The sequence below is a fragment of the Coregonus clupeaformis genome, chromosome 19 (assembly GCF_020615455.1).
Source record: "Coregonus clupeaformis isolate EN_2021a chromosome 19, ASM2061545v1, whole genome shotgun sequence".
NCBI lineage: Eukaryota > Metazoa > Chordata > Actinopteri > Salmoniformes > Salmonidae > Coregonus > Coregonus clupeaformis.
In genome coordinates, this window is record NC_059210.1 from 28,810,089 (window position 1) to 28,835,397 (window position 25,309).

Below are 25,309 nucleotides of genomic sequence, written 5' to 3' on the forward strand. Positions count from 1 at the left end.
ATGCGGTAAAGGCCACAGGTCAAGGTGTGGGATAATTTCAAAATAAAGCAGAGCCGCGGATATTAAATTCATGTTTATTATATCAAGTGAATGCCAATGCGGTCAGTGTGGGCCAGACATTTGGCTCTTGCGGGCCGGATCTGGCCCGCGGGCCGCTTATTGGGGTTGGCTGCACTAGGCTAAGGCAGACAGCAGGTGGTTTCCACATACAGAATGTGAAGCTCCACACAAGCAGCATGACACCTCCAAATGAAGGAAGGCCTGCAAAATAACGATGTGTCCCGCTTTCTTCCATCTCACTTCAAACACACACAGACACACAGATCTACACACATATGGCTGCACATACATTCTCAAGATCTCTCAAACTCCTATTTCACACCTGCCTGCCCACTCTTATGTTCATGCATATTTTACATGTATTACTCTTTTATCCCATTCCCTAAGCCCACAGTACTTCCAAATCCACCCACTCCCACTTGCCCAGACACTCTGTGATGCACACATAGTGCATTCATACACACACACACATTCCAACACATTCCTCTCAGCATGGCCACCCTGTCATACATTTTCTCTTTAGCTTTCAGATTTTAATGCTAATTTAACACAGAGAGAGCAGGGGGCCGGGTAGAAAAGTTATCCACCGCAGCAGGCAGATGTGTAGTGACGATAAGACCATTCTTCCTGTCTTTCACTGGAACATCCTTTAAAATGGCGCTGTCGTAATGCTCAGGGGAGTGTGTGATGATGACAATATGACCACTGACTGTCTTCTTACCCCTAATGTTGTTGCCCTCCTGCTGTTCGAGATGCTCTTACTGTATGCTGTCTTATTTCCCTTTAAATTGCTTTGATATTGTTCATCCCCTGCCGAGCTGGAGCGGCAGTGACATTCTAAAGTGACAGTATAGGTTCTGCATGTCGCCAAGCCCTTGTCAGGCTCGGCTGTCCCATAAATGTGATCGAGTTAATGACTAACAAGGATTGTATCTATTCTGACAGTGTCCCCCAGATATAATTGAATTAACAGTTTGACACCGGGAGGAAACTCTTGTCCCTGGGGTATAGTGAATACTTAGCAGTGACATTACATCTAATGGGCTCTATACCGGAGGCCCTGCCAAACCCATATCATCCCCAGCATACTGTACTGTACACCTCATCTCCATATTACTGTCCTGCTAAATGGTTAGCTAATGTTTGACAACCAGACCAAAACTGCTATAAAATGTTTATGATTGACCCCCACCTCTAATAAGGATTGGTTGCCAACCATCAATACCAGACATCCAGTACAATCAGACATCAGCCTAAGCGTTCTGCAGGAAATCCTGTGCATATTCCCCAGCTGTGTAGGGCTGGGACGATACGTAGAAATGCATGCACACATGACTGTAAGTCGCTTTGGATAAAAGCGTCTGCTAAATGACATATTATTATTAATATTATTATAGTATTGCGATACTCGTTAGTATCGTGGCAAGGAAACAAAACACGAAGCGGATTTAACTTATTTAGGAAAACAGCCCTAATGTTGAAAACAAACATTGTGTTATGTTGTCATCTAGTCACATTTGTTTATTTTCCAAGCTATAGCACACAATATTTTACATACAGGAGGTTTTTAAAGGACCAAAGAGTTTGGCCTGCTTCGTGTTTTCTTTATTGTCATAGAAAATATATTGGTATCGTTACAGCCCTACTGCTGTGCCATTACTGTACATTCCCCTAGCCACCCTGTGGTATGAGAAGTCATGTACCTGGTACAGCATAATGATGACCTCTGGAATCCTCAGCTCCTGAATTAGCATATATCCTCCCTCTTACATGATAATCAAGCTAATTTATTTACATAAATCTCCTTTATGTCATCAACAAACATCAACAACAACATCCTATCCCATAATTATCACATCCATATCCCTGACCTGATGATGAGTGAGACGAAGCATCTGTCTGTTTCTCCACCTGGCTGGCTACCTGAGCAGTTGCCTCTCTCAATTCAATTTCAATTTAAGGGCTTTATTGGCATGAGAAACGTATGTTAACATTGCCAAAGCAAGTGAAGTAGATAGTAAACAAAAGTGAAATAAACAATAAAAACTAACAGTAAACATTACACTCTAAAGTTCCAAAATAATAAAGACATTTCAAATGTCATATTATGTATATACAGTGAGGTGAAAAAAGTATTTGATCCCCTGCTGATTTTGTACGTTTGCCCACTGACAAGGAAATTATCAGTCTATAATTTTAATGGTAGGTTTATTTGAACATTGAGAGACAAAACAACAACAAAAAAATCCAGAAAAACGCATGTCAAAAATGTTATACATTTATTTGCATTTTAATGAGGGAAATAAGTATTTGACCCCTCTGCAAAACATGACTTAGTACTTGGTGGCAAAACCCTTGTTGGCAATCACAGAGGTCAGACGTTTCTTGTAGTTGGGTACCAGGTTTGCACACATCTCAGGAGGGATTTTGTCCCACTCCTCTTTGCAGATCTTCTCCAAGTCATTAAGGTTTCGATGCTGACGTTTGGCATCTCGAACCTTCAGCTCCCTCCACAGATTTTCTATGGGATTAATGTCTGGAGACTGGCTAGGCCACTCCAGGACCTTAATGTGCTTCTTCTTGAGCCACTCCTTTGTTGCCTTGGCCGTGTGTTTTGGGTCATTGTCATGCTGGAATACCCATCAACAACCCATTTTCAATGCCCTGGCTGAGGGAAGGAGGTTCTCACCCAAGATTTGACAGTACATGGCCCCGTCTATCGTCCCTTTGATGCGGTGAAGTTGTCCTGTCCCCTTAGCAGAAAATCACCCCCAAAGCATAATGTTTCCACCTCCATGTTTGACAGTGGGGATGGTGTTCTTGGGGTCATAGGCAGCATTCCTCCTCCTCCAAACACGGCGAGTTGAGTTGATGCCAAAGAGCTCGATTTTGGTCTTATCTGACCACAACACTTTCACCCAGTTCTCCTCTGAATCATTCAGATGTTCATTGGTAAACTTCAGACGGGCAGGTATATGTGCTTTCTTGAGCAGGGGGCGCTGCAGGATTTCAGTCCTTCACATCGTAGTGTGTTACCATTTTTTTTTGGCATTGAGCAGACGCTCTTATCTAGAGCAATTAGGGTTAAGTGCCTTGCTTAAGGGCACGTCTACAGATTTTTCACCTAGTCGGCTCGGGGATTAGAACCAGCGACCTTTCGGTTACTGGCACAACGCTCTTACCCACTAAGCTACCTGCCGCCACGGCAGATTGACAGTTATTTTGTGTTTCTTCCATTTGCTAATAATCACACCAACTGTTGTCACCTTCTCAGCAAGCTGCTTGGCGATGGTCTTGTAGCCCATTCCAGCCTTGTGTAGGTCTACAATCTTGTCCCTGACATCCTTGGAGAGCTCTTTGGTCTTGGCCATGGTGGAGAGTTTGTAATCTGATTGATTGATTGCTTCTGTGGACAGGTGTCTTTTATACAGGTAACAAGCTGAGATTAGGAGCGGGGGTCAAATACTTATTTCCCTCATTAAAATGCAAATCAATTTATAACATTTTTGACATGCGTCTTTCTGGATTTCTTTGTTGTTATTCTGTCTCTCACTGTTCAAATAAACCTACCATTAAAATGATATACTGATCATTTCTTTGTCAGTGGGCAAACGTACAAAATCAGCAGGGGATCAAATACTTTTTTCCCTCACTGTATACAGTGCCTTACAAAAGTATTCATCCCTCTTGGCGTTTTTCCCATTTTGTTGCATTAAAACCTGGAATTAAAATGGATTTTTTATTGTGAAACAAACAAGAAATAAGACAAAAAAACAGAATGTCTAATTGTGTTGTTGTCCTGGGGCTCTGTGGGGTCTGTTTGTGTTTGTGAACAGAGCCCCGGGACCAGCTTGCTTAGGGGACTCTTCTCCAAGTTCATCTCTCTGTAGGTGATGGCTTTGTTATGGAAGATTTGGGAATCGCTTCCTTTTAAGTGGTTATAGAATTTAATGGCTCTTTCTGAATTTTGATAATTAGCGGGTATCGGCCTAATTCTGCTCTGCATGCATTATTTGGTGTTTTTCGTTGTACACAAGGATATTTTTGCAGAATTCTGCATGCAGAGTCTCAATTTGGTGTTCGTCCCATTTTGTGAATTCTTGGTTGGTGAGCGGACCCCAGACCTCACAACCATAAAGGGCAATGGGTTCTATAACTGATTCAAGTATTTTTTGCCAGATCCTAATTGGTATATTGAATTTTATGTTCCTTTTGATGGCATTAAAGGAACATGTAGAGGTCTGTCATTTTTATCATAGGTACACTTCAACTGTGAGAGACGGCATCTAAAACAAAAATCCAGAAAATCACATTGTATGATTTTAAAGTAATTAATTTGCATTTTATTGCATGACATAAGTATTTGATCACCTACCAACCAGTAAGAATTCCGGCTAACACAGACCTGTTAGTTTTTCTTTAAGAAGCCCTCCTGTTCTCCACTCATTACCTGTATTAACTGCACCTGTTTGAACTCGTTACCTGTATAAAAGACACCTGTCCACACACTCAATCAAACAGACTCCAACCTCTCCACAATGGCCAAGACCAGAGAGCTGTGTAAGGACATCAGGGATAAAATTGTAGACCTGCACAAGGCTGGGATGGGCTACAGGACAATAGGCAAGCAGCTTGGTGAGAAGGCAACAACTGTTGGCGCAATTATTAGAAAATGGAAGAAGTTCAAGATGACGGTCAATCACCCTCGGTCTGGGGCTCCATGCAAGATCTCACCTCGTGGGGCATCAATGATCATGAGGAAGGTGAGGGATCAGCCCAGAACTACACGGCAGGACCTGGTCAATGACCTGAAGAGAGCTGGGACCACAGTCTCAAAGAAAACCATTAGTAACACACTACGCCATCATGGATTAAAATCCTGCAGTGCACGCAAGGTCCCCCTGCTCAAGCCAGCGCATGTCCAGGCCCGTCTGAAGTTTGCCAATGACCATCTGGATGATCCAGAGGAGGAATGGGAGAAGGTCATGTTGTCTGATGAGACAAAAATATAGCTTTTTGGTCTAAACTCCACTCGCCGTATTTGGAGGAAGAAGAAGGATTAGTACAACCCCAAGAACACCATCCCAACCGTGAAGCATGGAGGTGGAAACATCATTCTTTGGGGATGCTTTTCTGCAAAGGGGACAGGACGACTGCACCGTATTGAGGGGAGGATGGATGGGGCCATGTATCGCGAGATCTTGGCCAACAACCTCCTTCCCTCAGTAAGAACATTGAAGATGGGTCGTGGCTGGGTCTTCCAGCATGACAACGACCCGAAACAAACAGCCAGGGCAACTAAGGAGTGGCTCCGTAAGAAGCATCTCAAGGTCCTGGAGTGGCCTAGCCAGTCTCCAGACCTGATCCCAATAGAAAATCTTTGGAGGGAGCTGAATGTCCGTATTGCCCAGCGACAGCCCCGAAACCTGAAGGATCTGGAGAAGGTCTGTATGGAGGAGTGTGCCAAAAATCCCTGCTGCAGTGTGTGCAAACCTGGTCAAGACCTACAGGAAACGTATGATCTCTGTAATTGCAAACAAAGGTTTCTGTACCAAATATTAAGTTCTGCTTTTCTGATGTATCAAATACTTATGTCGTGCAATAAAATGCAAATGAATTACTTAAAAATCATACAATGTGATTTTCTGGATTTTTCTATCTCTCACAGTTGAAGTGTACCTATGATAAAAATTACAGACCTCTACATGCTTTGTAAGTAGGAAAACCTGCAAAATCGGCAGTGTATCAAATACTTGTTCTACCCACTGTATATGTTGAAGATGGTGGGGCTTAAACTGCATCCCTGTCTCACACCACGGCCCTGTGGAAAGAAATGTGTGTGTTTTTTGCCAATTTTAACCGCACACTTGTTGTTGGATTTTGTCGTATGTTTTTCCCTCAACCCCACTTTCCATCAATTTGTATAGCAGACCCTCATGCCAAATTGAGTCAAAAGCTTTTTGGAAATCAACAAAGCATGAGAAGACTTTGCCTTTGTTTTGGTTTGTTTGTTTGTCAATTAGGGTATGCAGGGTGAATACGTGGTCTGTCGTACGGTAATTTGGTAAAAACCCAATTTGACATTTGCTCATTGTTTTCACTGAGGAAATGAACTAGTCTGCTGTTAATGATATTGCAGAGGGTTTTCACAAGGTTGCTGTTGACGCATATCCCACGGTAGTTATTGGGGTCAAATTTGTCTCCACTTTTGTGGATTGGGGTGATCAGTCCTTGGTTCCAAATATTGGGGAAGATGCCAGAACTAAGGATGATGTTAAGGATGATGTTATAGAGTTGAAGTATAGCCAATTGGAATTTGTGGTCTGTATATTTTATCATTTCATTGAGGATACCATCAACACCACAGGCCTTTTTGGGTTTGAGGGTTTGTATTTTGTCCTGTAGTTCATTCAATGTAATTGGAGAATCCAGTGGGTTCTGGTAGTCTTTAATAGTTGATTCTAAGATTTGCATTTGATCATGTATATTTTTTAAGCTGTTTGTTCTTTGTTATAGGGCCAAAAAGATTGGAGAAGTGGTTTACACTTACATCTCCGTTTTGGATAGATAGCACTTCGTGTTGTTGTTTGTTTAGTGTTTTCCAGTTTTCCAGGAAGTGTTTAGAGTCTATGGATCTTCAATTACATTGAGCTGATTTCTGACATGCTGTTCCTTCTTTTTACATAGTGTATTTCTGTATTGTTTTAGTGATTCACCATAGTGAAGGCATAGGCTCAGGTTTTCTGTGTCTCTATGTTTTTGGTTGGATAGGTTTCTCAATTTCTTTCTTAGGTTTTTGCATTCTTCATCAAACCATTTGTCATTGTTGTTAATTTTCTTCGGTTTTCTGTTATAGATTTTTAGATTTGATAGGGAAGCGTAGAGGTCAAATATACTGTTTAGGTTTTCTCTCTCTCTCTCTCTCTCTCTCTCTCTCTCTCTCTCTCTCTCTCTCTCTCTCTCTCTCTCTCTCTCTCTCCTCTCTCTCTCTCTCTCTCTCTCTCTCTCTCTCTCTCTCTCCCCCCCCCCTCCTCTCTCTCTCTCTCTCTCTCTCTCTCTCTCTCTCTCTCTCTCTCTCTCTCTCTCCCCTCCAGCCAGCCATTACAGTTTTGAAAAATGTCTTCGTTGTGTTGAACTTTTGGTTCAATAACAACAGAGAGGACCCAGTGACTGGAGTAGTGGATAAAGATCTCTGAAGAGGCTGTATTGATTCTAAAATACATTTTCCTCTCTTTTTATAAATGACATTTAAAATGGGATGATTTCTTTTCTGTTGCACAATAGGTTATGTAGGCTACTGCGACAGGTAGCCTAGTGGTTGGGCCAGTAACCGAAAGGTAGGTGGTTTGAATACCTGAGCTGATAAGGTGAAAAATCTGTCTATGTGCCCTTGAGCAAGGTACTTAACCCTACTTTGCTCCAGGGGTGCCATACTACCATGGTTGACCCTGTAAAACAACACATTTCACTGCAGCTATCTGGTGTATCTGACAATATAAAATACCAATAAAATGCCCATGTGAGTCACAATATGTTGCTTCATGAGATGTGGACTGCTTTTCAATCGCTTTGGTGCTATTTCCCCAAGTATGTGGTGAATTTTCAAAACTTAGTACAAAACTCCAAACTGGTAACACTCATATTCAAAACCTTTTATTGTGCATTCATTTTCTTTCAAGACATCTTTCACCATTGATCCAAAATATAAGGTTATTGTGAAATACCACGAAAACATTGATTTCATCACCAAAACACAACACAATGATATCTTCTCAATTTACCAATTTAAAAACCAGTTAATCCAATAGCAAAAAATGCAAGATAAATGTTTAAAAATTACCCTTTGAATGTAATATGTTACAGTACTGTAAATTACAGTGCATTACACTGTTTTCCCATTAGACAATATACTTGCACTACCCATTAAAATTGACTGAACATCACAATTTCATCATTTCTATCCCATGTGTGATCAAAAGTGTGATCATTGAAGACATATTTTACAATCATTGATGCAAAAAATAAACGTATTGTTCAGATATAATTACGACATAGGTGTACTGTAAAATAAAATAAAATAAATCAATGAAAGAAAGGCAGTCTTGAGCATTTGGCCATAGGTTCTCATCGACATCGCAGTAAATGTCTTCATTGTTCATGCACCTGGGGGAAAACCTTTTGGCATGGCGAATCCAAGCCTGACATACTGTAAGTCTGGATCAGCAGAGGCTGGTCGGAGGAGCTATAGGAGGACGGGCTCATTGTAATTGCTGGAATGGCATAAATGGAATCGTAACAAACACAATATAAATAGAATCGGAGGTCTTATGTTGTTCATTGATAGTTTGCGATGGTTTGGATGTGTACTATATAGCCCTCTACTTTTTACTTTTTCAAGGCACAAACACCAGTGAAGGGAAACAGCACCCGTTTTTGTTCGCTGCACCCCAGCACTACCTGTACACCGGACCCCAGCACAGCCTCTGCACCCAGTACTTCCATAGACACATTTGTTGTTTACCTGTCTGTTCTCAGCAGACACTTTTGTATTGTGGTTTATTTATATCTACACTGACACTTTCACTTTATTCCATAGATACTTGTTTACATGTCTGTTCTTAGCAGACACTGTTGTACTATTGTTCATAAATATTTATATTGTTCATAAATATTTATATCTACACTCTGACACTTTAATTTGATTCCATAGACACTTTTGTTGTTTACATGTCTGTTCTCAGCAGACACTTTTGTATTGTGGTTTACTTACAGAGCCCAGAAGCAAGAATAAAGGTTTATTGTTGTGTGCTGAAAAAACTCTGTTGGCATTTCTTTAACTAAATACAAGGTGTTTCAATGCATTCTATTTGAACATCAAGTGCTGACAACGTAAAGAGCTGTGTGCTTTCTTCTACTTGTGTGGTGTAGTTCAATCTAATCTAAATTACTGTACACAGAGACGTCATATAATCAAGTTTCATTTTATTAAGAAGAATAAAACTCTACATTTTAGTACAAAGTACTTCGGTTCACAGTGCACACATAAAGAACTGTGAGTCTGTGTGCGTCCATCAAGGGGTGTGTGTGTGTGAGCAGTCCAAACAAAGGCCTATTCTGCATGATTTGCTGGCCTTGGGTTGTGTGAGTTTTCCTCTCCTTACCATGTCTTCCTGCCATGGCATACATCCAGGAAGAAGTCCCTGAGCTTGTTTCCTGTTTTCCCTTGCAAGCCGTGTCGCCCTGGCACGAGAGAGTCTCCCTGGCTCTTGGAGATTGTTGTCCCCTGCCACAACTCTCCTCCACTCTCCAGGTTGGTAGTTGCCAGAATGGAGGGGCGTGTCAGCAAAAACGGGAGGTACATATCTTGCATTTGGCTCATGAACTTCATCCGTGGAGGACAGGTAATTGTGGAGGGCCACACATGCCTTCACAATGTCCTTAGCCTTTTCAGGGGTACACTTGATTGGACGACCAAGAATCCTCATTTTTGCAGCCATGATGCCGAATGCATTTTCTATGACTCTTTGACAACGAGAGTGGCGGTAGTTGTAGGTACGGCCAGGTTAATTGAGATGGACACCTTTGAATGATCCCCTGTAGGAAAGGCTACAAACTCATCCTTCAGGGCAAGCCAAATGGCTTTGCAAGACCTCCGATACAATACTACACACCGTAGATGAACCCATTGTCATGACTTGCCCTCATGGGCTGAGGATCAAAGATGCCGGCTAGGCAAAGGTTTCAACACCCCCTTTCCTGGGGGCCAGTTTTATGACCGGTCATAAATTCCTTGCAAAAACTTTCTTTTCTGTGCCATGCAGTATTGGGAGAGGGACTTAAAGAACAATCATGTCAAATTCGTTACTATGTTGTGATGTCATTAAAGACGGTGGAACAACATAACTGTATCTCTGGGGGTGTACACTTCCCTGTTATGAGGTTTGCATCTAATTGTTGTATAAAACAAATGATTAAGTATAATAATACTTTTGTGAAGATAACAATGTGATTTTGTCATTCTAGATTATTGTTTTCCATATTGATTTATTCTCAGTCAGTGGCCACGCCCAGATGAGAACAAACATGATGGAACGCCCCTTTTACCTCGAGTGCATAAAAAGCTTTGTCGAAATTCACCTCAGACCAGGAAGCCCACGGCTTAAAATGATTGACACTCTACAAGACCAGCAGACGTGAAGCGTGAGCTAAACGTTACAAAATGGTTTAAAACTACAACTCCATTACCAAAGGAAGACAAAGCATACTACGGTATAAGCCGGATGTTGCAAATGGTTGAATTTCTACCAGACCAGGAAGCATGAAGCTGAAGCTACACGTTACAAAATGGTTCGACCAGAAAGACCAGAAAATGTGAGACGTTAGTCCACACGTTTGAAATGGGGAAACTCTGAAACTCTCAACCTCTACACGAGGTGAAGAAGAAGACAATGCGCTAGACCTTATCATCTCAGTCTGCAGCTGGCATGTATAGTTGTCTAGAGAACTTCCACTAAAGACACGAGTTGGGAAGGACAATCCCTCTCCGACAACCGCTGGTACATCTGAAGTATTCATTCTAACCACAACTACGATCAGAAACTCTACCAAGGACATTGGGATCTCTGGTGGGCAAACCAGAGTCCTACATCATCAACTTAACTATTGAGGACAACTACACATAAATACATGTTGCATTTATAATCCAAATGAGCGTTTAGTGGGGTTTTAAGCATTTGTATTTCCGTGAGCGTAGTTTCCAAACTAACCACAATAGTTTGAATCTTTGTCTCTCCCTTCCACTCTGACCCTCCTTCTACCCAATCATTCATGCTATTGTTAGTCCAGTCCACTAGGGACCTGTTTTCATTGTATTACGTTAGTAATCAATAACCTATGTATGTGTGTGTTTGTATTGTGTTATTATTTAGTTAGTTAGTAAATAAATAAATAATTAAGCCAATTTGTGTATTGCTGATTCATCAGTAAGGTTAGGGTTCTTGCAGGTTCAAGGATTATGCGACGTTCGAATTAGACTGATGAGGTAATTATTTAATAAGTGACTGTTATCGATATATAACATATATATCTTCTAAGAGTTTAATTCTGGAGATGGTAACTCGTTAAACAACTTCTTCTGTGGTGCCCCAAATTCCTAATGTGTTAATTGTTACATGATTAATTTAATCGAGTGACAATTAAACATAGTTAGGTGATACGATAAATAACAGTCATACATTAAAGTAAGTCATGTCACGACTACATTCTGTAGCTGCTGGCCACAGTCTGCTGTGAATTTTCAGAGGTAAGAACCCGAAGCGTCACGACAGTCTTTCAATAACATCAATTGGGGAACGCGTATTTGTTGGACCAGCATTGCATACACCCCATCCGTTGTTCTTTCTCTGTTGAGTGGTCGCACTGATAATCTTCTCCGTTTCCGTTTCTCGCCTATTGTATGTGTTGCTAGGTATATCAAATCTAGTAGATCCCGTGCAATGCGCACAACTTCCATTTCTCCCCAGTCAAGTGTCTCTGTGTACAGTCGTGGTCAAAGGTTTTGAAAATGACACAAATACTAATTTTCACAAAGTCTGCTGCCTCAGTTTTGATGATGGCAATTTGCATATACTCCAGAATTACATGAAGAGTGATCAGGTGAATTGCAAATAATTGCAAAGTCCCTCTTTGCCATGAAAATGAACTGCCACAAAAGGACCAGCTGCCATCATGTCAGTGATTATCTCGTTAACACAGGTGAGAGTGTTGACGAGGACAAGGCTGGAGATCACTCTGTCATGCTGATTGAGTTAGAATAACAGACTGGAAGCATTAAAAGGAGGGTGGTGCTTGAAATCATTGTTCCACCTCTGTTAACCATGGTTACCTGCAAGGAAACACGTGCCGTCATCATTGCTTTGCACAAAAAGGGCTTCACAGACAAGGATATTGGTGCTAGTAAGATTGCACCTAAATCAACCATTTATCGGATCATCAAGAACTTCAAGGAGAGAGGTTCAATTGTTGTGAAGAAGGCGTCAGGGCGCCCAAGAAAGTCCAGCAAGCGCCAGGACCGTCTCCTAAAGTTGATTCAGCTGCGGGATCGGGTCACCACCAGTGCAAAGCTTGCTCAGGAATGGCAGCAGGCAGGTACGAGTGCATCTGCGCGCTCAGTGAGGCGAAGACTGTTGTCTTGTGTCAAGAAGGGCAGCAAAGAAGCCACTTCTCTCCAGGAAAAACATCAGGAACAGACTGATATTCTGCAAAAGGTACAGGGATTGGACTGCTGAGGACTGGGGTAAAGTCATTTTCTCTGATGAATCCCCTTTCCGATTGTTTGGGGCATCCGGAAAACACCTTGTAAATGCATTATCCACGTGTGGGTGTATTGAGTTTTAAATTGTCAAATATATCTATCTGTCTATCCCCCATGGCCCTTTCCTCCATGTGTTTCCATGGCAATTCCATTGTTTTGGTAGAGTTCGATTGACCTCTTTACCATATCTATTGAGGTGATTCCATCACAATACCAAGCAGCTATAGTCTGAGTCGATATTCATGTAATAATAAGGAATTCCCTTTGACCACGCCCACAAATTGGGGAAAACAAACATTCTTTCTAATTGACCCTCAGTATACAGAAATAACAAAACATGCCGAAAAGCTGCTGTGTTGTTCAATGTACAAACCAGGTCAAGAATCCCGACCTACGATTCACAATGGTCCCACGTAGGGAAATAGAGCCTGCGAGAAGAGCTCTGTGGCTTCAGGCTCTTGTGCGTGGGAAATGTGGGGACTGGTGTCCAAGTAGGCTACACGTAGCTATGTGATTGGAAAACATTTAATCACAGGTAAGACATTTAACTTGTTTAGTATAGTCAGTTTGTAACGCCACTCACTACTTGTAGCTGTATAGTCTGCTTGTTTGTGTTGTTGTCACTCATGTGGCTGCTAGCACCATCATGAAAATGGGCATGAGGAGCATTGTGAATCGTAGGTTGGGATTCTTGACCTGGTTTGTACATTGAACAACACAGCAGCTTTTCGGCATGTTTTGTTATTTCTGTATACTGAGGGTCAATGAGAAAGAATGTTTGATTTCCCCAATTTGTGGGCGTGGTCAAAGGGAATTCCTTATTATTACATGAATATCGACTCAGACAATAGCTGCTTGGTATTGTGATGGAATCCCCTCAATAGATACGGTAAAGAGGTCAATCGAACTCTACCAAAACAATGGAATTGCCATGGAAACACGTGGAGGAAAGGGCCATGGGGGATAGACAGATAGATTTATTTGACAATTTAAAACTCAATACACCCACACATGGAAAATGCATTTACAATCATCGACGACACCCCAAAATTGAAAATGTACTGTATTTCCATTGGGGTCCTCTTAAATAAATGGTTTGAAAATTAACAAACATAAACATAGTAGTCGTGGTTAAAAGTTTTGAGAATGACACAAGTATTGGTCTTCACAAAGTTCGCTGCTTCAGTGTTATGAGATATTTTTGTCAGATGTTACTCTGGTATACTGAAGTATAATTACAAACATTCCATAAGTGTCAAAGGCTTTTATTGACAATTACATTAAGTTTATGCAAAGATTCAATATTTGCAGTGTTGACCCTTCTTTTTCAAGACCTCTGCAATCCGCCCTGGCATGCTGTCAATTAACTTATTGGCCACATCCTGACTGATGGCAGCCCATTCTTGCATAATCAAGCCTTGGAGTTTGTCAGAATTTGTGGGTTTTTGTTTGTCCACCCGCCTCTTGAGGATCGACCACAAGTTCTCAATGGGATTAAGGTCTGGGGAGTTTCCTGGCCATGGACCCAAAATTTCAATGTTTTGTTCCCCGAGCCACTTAGTTATCACTTTTGCCTTATGGCAAGGTGCTCCATCATGCTGGAAAAGGCATTGGTCGTCACCAAACTGTTCTTGGATGGTTGGGAGAAGTTGCTCTCGGAGGATGTGTTGGTACCATTCTTTATTCATGGATGTGTTCTTAGGCAAAATTGTGAGTGAGCCCACTCCCTTGGCTGAGAAGCAACCCCACACATGAATGGTCTCAGGATGCTTTACTGTTGGCATGACACAGGACTGATGGTAGCGCTCACCTTGTCTTCTCCGGACAAGGTGTTTTCCGGATGCCCCAAACAATCGGAAAGGGGATTCATCAGAGAAAATGACTTTACCCCAGTCCTCAGCAGTCCAATCCCTGTACCTTTTGCAGAATATTAGTCTGTCCCTGATGTTTTTCCTGGAGAGAAGTGGCTTCTTTGTTGCCCTTCTTGACACCAGGCCATCCTCCAAAAGTCTTCGCCTCACTGTGCGTGCAGATGCACTCGCACCTGCCTGCTGCCATTCCTGAGCAAGCTCTGCACTGGTGGTGACCCGATCCCGCAGCTGAATCAACTTTAGGAGACGGTCCTGACGCTTGCTGGACTTTCTTGGGCACCCTGACGCCTTCTTCACAACAATTGAACCTCTCTCCTTGAAGTTCTTGATGATACGATAAATGGTTGATTTAGGTGCAATCTTACTAGCAGCAATATCCTTGCCTGTGAAGCCCTTTTTGTGCAAAGCAATGATGACGGCACGTCTTTCCTTGCAGGTAACCATGGTTAACAGAGGAAGAACAATAATTTCAAGCGCCACCCTCCTTTTAAAGCTTCCAGTCTGTTATTCTAACTCAATCAGCATGACAGAGTGATCTCCAGCCTTGTCCTCGTCAACACTCTCACCTGTGTTAACGAGAGAATCACTGACATGATGGCAGCTGGTCCTTTTGTGGCAGGGCTGAAATGCAGTGGAAATGTTTTTTGGGGGATTAAGTTCATTTTCATGGCAAAGAGGGACTTTGCAATTAATTGCAATTCATCTGATCACTCTTCATGACATTCTGGAGTATATGCAAATTGCCATCATCAAAACTGAGGCAGCAGACTTTGTGAAAATTAGTATTTGTGTCATTCTCAAAACGTTTGACCACAACTGTAGGCCTAGGCTACAGAGTAGACCTAGCCCACTAGCCATAATTTGGTTACACATAAGACACATAACAAAACAAAGGACGACATTGTCATATCCTAGAGCAGGGTTTCTCAAACTCGGTCCTCAGGACCCCAAGGGTTGGTTTTTGCCCTAACACTACACATTTGATTCAGATTATCAAAGTTTGATGATTAGTTGATTATTTGAATCAGCTGTGTAGTGCTAGGGCAAAAACCAAAACGTGCAACCCTTGGGGTCCCGAGGACCGAGTTAGGGAAACATGGCCTAGAGCATTACATACAGACATTAACATTTTTTGTTGTATTGCTCGATCATTAGCCAGCTTTTTACATTATTTTTAAATTAAGTTATGGTCGGCATGGCTTTCAGTTGCTGTGGTAGTTTGTTCCACTCAACAGCGGCGGTATATAAAAAGGTGTTCTTACCAGATAGACTCTTAAATTTAAAACAGTCAATATCAGATTTTCTGGGTCTGGTGTTGTGTTGGTGGACATCTCTAATACAAGTAAAATAATTTGATAGGTACCTGGGGGCTGAGTCAGTAATAATTCTATGGACCAGACCAAGTTGAAGTAGTATTACCCTTTTCAATACAGATAGCCAGCCTAGCTGATTAAAATGCTCGACCTCCAGATGAGTGCGATGGGGGAGTTTAAGTAGAACTCTCACCAGTTTGTTTTGGCTGGTCTGTAGCTTATTCTTTAGATGTTTAGGGATGCTTGTGAACCATGATGGAAAAAAATCATGATGGCAAAGATCCCGAGTCTCCTCATTGCACCTCAGCAAAATTATCCTACATTTAGGCTATTGTTTATATGTGTATTTCACACTATGTTGAGGTAAAATCGGAGTATAATGCTTTTATGGATGTCAACCTCAACACATGTTCATGTCATCATTACCAATTAACTGCATTACAGTTAAAAATCGACTTTGACTACCACCACCGATTTCTGTACGTTAGCTATGTTAACCAGCTTATACAAATGGGAGTTAGCATTTAGCAGTCACTTCTTCTAAACCTGAAAAGGGACACCTTCTACATGTTATGCAGCGAAAACAGCCAAATACAGTGCATTTGGAAAGTATTCAGACATCTTCCCTTTTTCCACATTTTGTTACGTTACATTCTTATCCTAAAATTTATTAAATAATTTGTTTTCCTCATCAATCTACACACAATACCCCATAATGGCAAAGTGAAAACAGGTTTTTAGAAATGTTTGCAAATGTATAAAAAAAAAAAAACTGAAATACCTTATTTACATAAGTATTCAGACCCTTTGCTATGAGACTCGAAATTGAGTTCAGTTGCATCCTGTTTCCATTAATCATCCTTGAGATGTTTCTACAACTTGATTGGAGTGCACATGTGGTCAATTCAATTGAATGGATATGATTTGGAAAGGCACACACCTCTCTATATAAGGTCCCACAGTTAACAGTGCATGTCAGAGCAAAAACTAAGCCAGGAGGTCGAAGGAATTGTCCTTAGAACTCCTAGACAGGATTGTGTTGAGGCACAGATCTGGGGAAGGATACATAAACATTTCTGCAGCATTGAAGGTCCCCAAGAACACAGTGGCCTCCATCATTCTTAAATGGAAGACGTTTAGAACCACCAAGACTCTTCCTAGAACTGAGAAATCGGGGGAAAAGGACATGGTCAGGGAGGTGACCAAGAACCCGATGGTGGAGATGGGAGAACATTCCAGAAGGACAACCATATCTGCAGCACTCCACCAATCAGGCCTTTACGGTAGAGTGTTCAGACGGAAGCCACTCCTCAGTAAAACACATGACAGTCCGCTTGGAGTTTGCCAAAAGGCACTTAAAGGACTATCAGACCATGAGAAACAAGATTTTCTGGTCGTATGAAACCAAGATTGAACTCTTTGGCCTGAATGCCAAGCGTCACGTCTGGAGGACGTGGTGGTGGCAGAATCATGCTGTGGGGATGTTCTTCAGTGGCAGAGACTGGGAGACTAGTCAGGATCGAGGGAAAGATGAACGGAGCAAAGTACAGAGATATGCTTGATGAAAACCTGCTCCCGAGTGCTCAGGACCTCAGACTGTGGCAAAGGTTAATCTTCCAACAGGACAACGACCCTAAGCACACAGCCAAGACAATGCAGGAGTCGCATCGGGACAAGTCTCTGAATGTCCTTAAGTGGCCCAGCCAGAGCCCGGACTTGAACCCGAGCAAACATCTCTGGAGAGACTTGAAAATAGCTGTGCAGCGATGCTCCCCATCTAACCTGACAGAGCTTGAGAAGATCTGCAGAGAAGAATGGGAGAAACTCCACAAATACAGGTGTGCCAAACTTGTAGCGTCATACCCAAGACTCAAGGCTGTAATTGCTGCCAAAGGCGCTTCAACAAAGTACTGACTAAAGAGTCTGAATACTTACGTAAATGTGATATTTCAGTTTTTTTGTTTTTATAAATTTGCAAAAAAATCTAAAACCTGTTTTTGCTTTGTCATTATGGGGTATTGTGTGTAGATTCATGAGGAAAAAAACAATTTAATCAATTTTAGAATAAGGCTGTAACGTAACAAAATGTGGAAAAAGTCAAGGGGTCTTAATACTTTCCGAATGCACTTCATATCCAAATCGGACTAGTAACCACATTGTCGGCCTGTTACAATACATAAATCATGATGAATTTGGCGAATATCCACATTGTTAGATCAGATTTGTTGATTGTCAATGTCTGCGTTCCATTGACTCCTTTACCGTATCTGTTATTTGGAATGTTCTATCAACTGATGCTGGATTGCCATGGTAATGTAGAATGTTCATTCAAATTATGCTAACTGATGTGGCTCATGCAATGGAATGTATTTGTTGTAATGTCAGTTAAGTTGACTCAACAAATTACAGTACAGATTGAAGGGTACGTTCCCTGCTTTTACTTCCTGGCATGGGTCTAGGTTGAAGATAACAAACGTTAAGACAACGTAATAATTCCATGCAGAAGGGTTCGAAAATAAGAAATTCATTGGACCAGCGCCGGAGCGAAAATTACTGGAAGTGAATATTAGCAGTACAGAAAGTTTACCATCAAAGTGGAAAATAAACACAATCGTAGTGAATTTAATGAACTACTCAGCAAACACATAGCATAACTGTTTTACTGTCAATTTATATTCATTTAATATATTTTCCATAACCAAAATATTGTTTTTTTCAACTGTTTGAAGCTGGTGTACAAAAAAAACGAAAGTAAAAGACACAAAATCAAAACTTAAGAACAGGAAGGACAGAAACATTTCTATGTGAATTTGGTTTGGTCGCCCAAAAAGTTATATATTGTAGCTTTAAGTTTGGTGAAAAGGTGACTGTATGATTTTGTGGATTGTACTTAGTCAATTGAAAGTATGCTTAGAGTTTTGAAACAACTGCCTTTTTGATGAATTGTTGGAGATTTGTACTAAGAGTTGTGAAAATGTACAACAGACTTGCGATTGAAATAAACTGTAATAGTTCTCAGACTGTGCAATGTGAGTATTATTGCACAGTTTTGTTTAGGAGCTACCATCAGAAACTGCCAATAATTTTGCACTGTGACGGTTGTCATGTCTGCAGCACGAAAAAACATGAATAGAATAAATAGAATGACACCATGTCACTGCATGGGTGCAGTGATAATATCACATGACCCCTGTATGACCTCTCGTCTGAACAGTGATGAGATACAGTGACACCTTTTTAAATGATGCATGTGTCTTAGATATATCACAGAGGGTGAGAACACTTGCTCCCTCTCTCCTCTGAGCAGGTGATTGATGGATAGATGAGAGAACGTGGGGTGAAAGAGTGAAAATGGCAGGCAAGGGGACTGGGAGTGACAGGTGGATGGACTTGTAGGTGGGCCATGACTGGCAGGCTGCTGCCAAGCCTTCTGATGCCCCCTAGAGCCTCCCTCCACTGCTTTCCACTACCACCCAGCCTGTCTGTCTGTCTGTCCCTGTTGTGGCCTCTCTCAGACAGATATTGTATACCAATACAACCCTGTCCTGTCTGTGATCCCTCTTAGCAGTTCCCACTCTGCTCTCTGCCTAAGCACATAGCCATTTACTGGATTTTAAAACCCTGCTGATGGTCTGTAATTACCTTAAGAGAAAGACTATGTTCTGTGAGGACAAAAAACTGATCTGAACAGCTCTCTGCAGAAAGGAAATGTATTTCTGAAAGGCCCAGTGCAGTCAAAATTTGTTTTTTTCTTGTGTTTTGTATCATACTGTATAACCGCTGATAAAACACTGTAAAAGTTTGAAAAAAATTGATCAGTGTTATTTCCTGATAGTTGCTGGTTGAAAATACAATCTACACAGGACCTTCTAATCACACTGTTTGCATGGGCGGGAGTTTCGGCTTGCCTGGTGACATCAGCAGGCGGTAAATTGGTTAATAGACCAATAACAAAGATAGTTCCAAACCTCTCTGCCAATAACAGCTAGTTTTAAGTTTTCCCGTCCCCACAGACCACTCCTAGACACTCCCTTGAGAAATAATTTTAGCTAAAAAGCAATTTGTCAATTTTAATGGAAAACTGTTACAGTAAGGTACTTAATTGTTACCCAGAAACTATTTTATATTGATATAAAAATGGCTGCATTGGGCTTTAGTGCGTTTCCAAAAAATGCTAAGCTATTATTATGTTTTTCCACACTATAAAACATGCTCTGACCCTGTCTACCATTGTGTGGAGGTTCTTTAAAAACTATGAATAAAACATTTCTGGGAAAGAGCTTTTATGAGGATGAATAGGATGAAGCAGTCGGCTAATGACATTCTAATTGTCATTAAAGAAGTGCGTCAGAGAAGGCACAGTTGACTTCCTGAAGTTTAACTTGTTGACTAAGTCTTGTTTTTTCTTGTCTTGTCTCTCAGGTCGTCCATATTGGAGCCCAGAAGGAGGGGGAGGAGGGATGTGTGCCTGGCTTCCAGGTGAAGGAGTACCAGGTGGAGTACAACAGAGGTTTCCAGAAGGATCATCCTCTCACACAAGGTGAGTGAGAGACCTGATACCTTCCTGACAAGGGGGAGATAAGGGGATGTCAAGCAGGTGCACAGCACTTCAGATACAAATGTCTTTAATCAAATCAATCAAATCAAAAATCAAAGGTTATTTGTCACGTGCACAGGATACAACAAGTGTAAAACAGCACAGTGAAATGCTTACTTGCAAGATCATTCCCAACAATGCAGTATTCGTTATCAAGGTAAGAGGAAATAATATAAAGTTTAAAAGATTATAAACACACAAGAAATACAAAAAACACTAGAATGTAGCTCTATACAGGGTCAGTACCAGTACCATAATTTCAATGTGCAGGAATACTGGAGTATGGAGGTAAATACTGTATATACTATACATGTAAGCAGGGGTAAAAAAAAAAAAAGTTATACAAAGTGATTATTGATATCTATCGTTTCCTTCTCTGTCACACTCATGGGCACACATGCACGCACGCACGTACTCACACTTACGCCAGAGGTGGGACAAAGTCATTGTTATGCAAGTCACAAGTAAGTCTCAAGTCTTTGCCCTCGAGTCCCGAGTCAAGTCGAGTCAAAGATGAGGCAAGTCCCAAGTCGAGTCAAAAGTCAAAGCCATCAAGTCTCAAGTCGAGTCCAAAGTCCTACCATTTTAGTTTCGAGTCATTTCAAGTCCTCTTACCACAGAAATAAAATGTATACAAATCATGTATGTCTGTAAGATTTGTATTTATTTAAACCTTTTTATACAATAACATTAATCAAATACAGCAAAAAACATAACATTTAATTTTCACAAAAAAATGCTTGTATTTGAACAGCATATTGCACTAGAACAATGCAGAGAGAGAGAGAGAGAGAGAGAGAGAGAGAGAGAGAGAGAGAGAGAGAGAGAGAGAGAGAGAGAGAGAGAGAGAGAGAGAGAGAGAGAGAGAGAGAGAGAGAGAGAGAGAGAGAGAGAGAGAGAGAGAGAGAGAAAATGGTTTACGGGGAAGGACAAACACCAAAGCTCTGGAAGTAAAAACAGTGTGGGAACCTGCACTGCAAATGAACAGATCTTACTCCATGTGAAACTCCTACCACAGGAGAGAGAGAGCTGTGTGGACAGGTGATGAGCAGAGAGTGAGTGTGTGTGCGCGCATGCGTGCTGTGGACAGGTGGAGGGAGGCCCCTATACTGCATTGCATTTGCAAAAGATCAAATTGCCCAAAAGTCTGTCAGTCATTTGTGCACGATGGGGACGCAGAATGATGCCACCATGGCTGAAAACTCGCTCCACTGGAGCACTAGAAGCAGGCACTGCCAAGACTCGGATGGCTACTTGAAAGAGTGAAGGAAGAGTCTTACTGTTCAGTGCCCAGAACAAAAGGGCATTCTGTCCTTCTGCCATGTCAATGTAGTGACTTAGCTGTACTGCTGGTGGGGTCCCAACATCCCTTTTCTGCCTCTTATGGTATGCAGCAAACAGCCCTTCTCCTTCCATGTCCTCTAGTTCTTCTTCAGCAGGCACCGGCACAGGCTGCTCTGTCTCTGCAGCATCTTGCAGGATCAATTCTAAAAATAAAAATAAAAACGTGTCACAACAGCAGAAACAAAAGAGCCCTTATTTCTGATGTTGATGATACTGTTCAAGACTGAAATGTTTTATTATTGTTAAAGTCAGATTAATATCACATTAGATCCTATATCAGATTAAGATCAAATTATTGTACGTTGCATTTAAGTTGCATTGCAAGTCAATAATATTTACCTTTAACTCGTTGTGCCACCTCTGCCTTGATGTCACGGTTGACCAGCACATGGGGCTCAATCCACAGCAGACAAAAGGCTGGATCCAAGGCAGCTGCTTTCAGGTAGACTGTGTCTGAAAAGGGGGCAGTGATCCCTTCTTGAGACTGGGCCATTTTTACATTAATGAAGATCCCAAGAAATCTTTTTTTTCAGGGATGCCTGCAGACCTCTGACCAGGCCACTCAGGAAACGAACTTGAGGCTTCAGCTTCTCAAGATGGTGATTGAGGGACAAGATGGATGGAACAACTGCACTGATTGTAATGACTTTCTCCCCCTGTGTCAAATCAGTTGCTTCTCCGAACGGTTTTAAGATGTCCACCAACTCCTTCAGCAGATTCCACTCTCGTGGTGTGAATGACAGTTCTTTATGCCCGGCCTTCTCAAGAACTGCGCAGAGCTTTTGCTGATCACAATGAAGGACTGCTTTTACCTGCCGCAGTGTGGAATTCCACCTCGTGCTCACTGCAGCAGGGATGCCTCTGTGCTCCCAAATTCACCATCGAAGATGTCTTTAAACGTTGTGCTTGTGTGGAGCAGGGAGCTAAGTTTTGATAACTTGGAGAGAGAAGGACATGCCGCTTTTGTTTCTTTCAAACCGTCTCCCACAACCAGCTGCAATGTGTGTGCAAAACACTGCAGGCGCTGTTTCTTTGCCATAGCAGCATCGACGGTTTGCTGGTCTTCTTGGGTTAAGTCATGCCATAGCTCAGGATCATCAAGATTATCTCCAGCATCTTCATCTTCCTCCTGTTCGCTGGGGAAGCAGACTGTAAATGCCTTGCGCATGTTAGCAGCATTGTCACTAATTATATAGTCCAATTTAGCTTTGATGTTGTATTCATCACATATTGCCTCAAATTGGTCACAGATTCGCTCTGCTGTGTGAGAGCCTTTGAAGCGGTTGCAGGCCAAGAGATTAGTCTTTAGCTGTACCCTCTCTGCATCTCGCTCCATCCAGTGCACAGTGACACCAAGGAATCCCCTCATCTTTCGATCAGACCAAATGTCCACAGTGACTGAAACATGGTCAGTGTTGCTCAATTGAGTTTTTAACTTTGACCGTCTCTCCTCAGCAAGGCTCTCTGTTTTTGTGGTCAGCGTTCGGCGACATACTGGGGTATACTTGCTGTCCAGCACAGCCAGAAAGTGACGAAAGCTCTTATTTTCCACAATAGACAGAGGGAAATTGCAATCAATAATCAAGTCAGACAGTATCGCATTGGAGATGGCCTTCTGCTGTGGGTGGGTCAGGCTGTAACGCCCTACGAGTGTAAAGGAATTGTGAGATTGAAGGCTGTTGTGGTTCATCTACGATGATTTTGTTCATCTGGTATTCTTCATACCTGTAACAGAGAAGAATATGAAACAGATGTCAGAAAATCCTTTACAGCCACACATGTTGTATTTGAAACTACTCTTTACTCATATCAATGTTGTTGTGTTAATATTCATTGCCTATTGTACACTACGGTTTACGATAATACATTTCAGTTTCAGTGTGTGCAATATTAAGAATATTTTCACTGCTTCAAAATTCATAAGAAAGCCCTTTCCCTCAAGAAACTGAAGTCATATGCTTTATAGCAGTGGTTTTCAAAGTGGGGACGGGGACCCTTGGGTGCCGCGAGGGGGTTCTAGGGGGGCCATGGCAAGTTGGCATGAAAAGTATAGAAAAACAAAATAATTGAATAAATTAAATAACTAAAGTAAACCAAATTAAACCAAAAATAAGCTAAACAATATTCCCATTAGTTAAGAACTGCACTATAATAATCTATTGCATCTCTGAACATTACTACTATAATCGTTATTATTTTATTATATACTGTATATATCCCAGTGGTGCGCTGCCTCACAGACCTACTGTAGACTACGGTAGCACTCTGTCCATGCGCTGTCTGCTGTTTGGGCATGATATGAAAAGGGAAGGCTAATGGTGGATCTACTGTGACTGTGTTATCATTTTCCTCTTTACAATGTATACGTCTTACTATGTTTCCTGTTGTACTTGGATGGGTTTAGGGATGCACCAACTACATCCGAGTTGTGAAAGGGGGTGCATTCATTGTTTAATTGTGATATTTTGTCTTCAGCGACAGTTCTGCTTAGTTGTGATTAACCAAAATTACATAAACGACCTCAATGAGGCAGCACACCAGCAACTCTGAAACTGAATTCTAAAAGCGCTTAACGTGAAAAAACGCTTAACGTTGCTTAATGCTTAATATACTAAGACAGTAATATTATAAGACCAAACTCTGCAAATATCATATTAATAAAGCATACTATGTACAAAACATCAGATGAGCCCAGAATAGAACGCAAACACGTTTAATAACACGTTGCGTTTTCCTCCCATAGAAAACCATTATAAGAAAGGCTTAACGTGTCTTATGTACTAAGACAGTGTTATTAAAAGACCAAACTAAGTAAATATCATATCAATAAAGTATACTATGTACAAAACATCAGATGAGCCCAGAATACATAGTAGCCTACATAAGACATGTTAAGCCTTTTCTTATAATGGTTTTCTATGGGAGGAAAACACTTAACGTGTTGTTAAACGTGTTTGCGTTCATATTCTGGCCTCATCTGATGTTTTGTACATTTAGTATACTTTATTAATATGATATTTATAGTTTGGTCTTTTAATATTACTGTCTCAGTATATTAAGACACGTTAAGCCTTTTCTTATAATAGTTTTCTATGGGAGGAAAACGCAACGTGTTATTAAACGTGTTTGCGTTCATATTCTGGGCTCATCTGATGTTTTGTACATAGTATACTTTATTAATATGATATTTACAGAGTTTGGTCTTTTAATAACACTGTCTTAGTACATTAAAGAACGTTAAGCGTTTTTCACGAAAGCGTTTTAGAATGTCCATATAATAGCAGTTCAAAAATCCATCTTTTTGTAAGCATGAACCAGCAAGGGAGACGTGCGTTTGTCTCGTTGATACAGTAAATATGCAGCAGCTAGCTAGTAAGTTACGGTACATCCGATAAGGTGCGTAGCATTTGTTCAAAACTTACCTTTCTTTGTGCAACTTCAGGTGTCGAACAAAGTTGGACGTTGTGGCAGCTCCGTCTGTAATCTTCGATCCGCATGTTTTGCAGATTGCAACTCGTTTTTGTCGACTACCTCGTAATTTTTATAGCCAAACCAAACTATCTTCGGTATCATTTTGACAACTGGCGCGTTGTTGCTTGATGTGCTTCATTGGTTGTCTTGCAATGTGCCTGCTTAGATGCTGTCGAATCAAAACAACGTGGGACTACAGTGATTGGATAACGTGCAGGCAGCGCGCGCTCTCTGTATGCATACAGGTGGATGGTGCACATTTTTTTCACAGATGCAGATAAACGGAGAGCGGCGCGGCCGTGTGAAAATTTTTTTCCCCAGTTTTCATGGGAAGTAGCAA

General features: G+C 41.4%; 1 protein-coding gene across 3 annotated transcripts in view; it reads left to right on the plus strand.

Moving 5' to 3' along the window:
- The window catches only part of LOC121531835 (cadherin-13), a 576,485-nt gene that overhangs the window by 134,078 nt on the left and 417,098 nt on the right, over positions 1-25,309 (plus strand). For all 3 annotated transcript variants that reach the window (XM_045227157.1, XM_045227158.1, XM_041837322.2), the window contains one exon: positions 19,980-20,097. In XM_045227157.1, the coding sequence (XP_045083092.1) occupies positions 19,980-20,097 (118 nt within the window). The remainder of the gene's footprint in view (positions 1-19,979; positions 20,098-25,309) is intronic.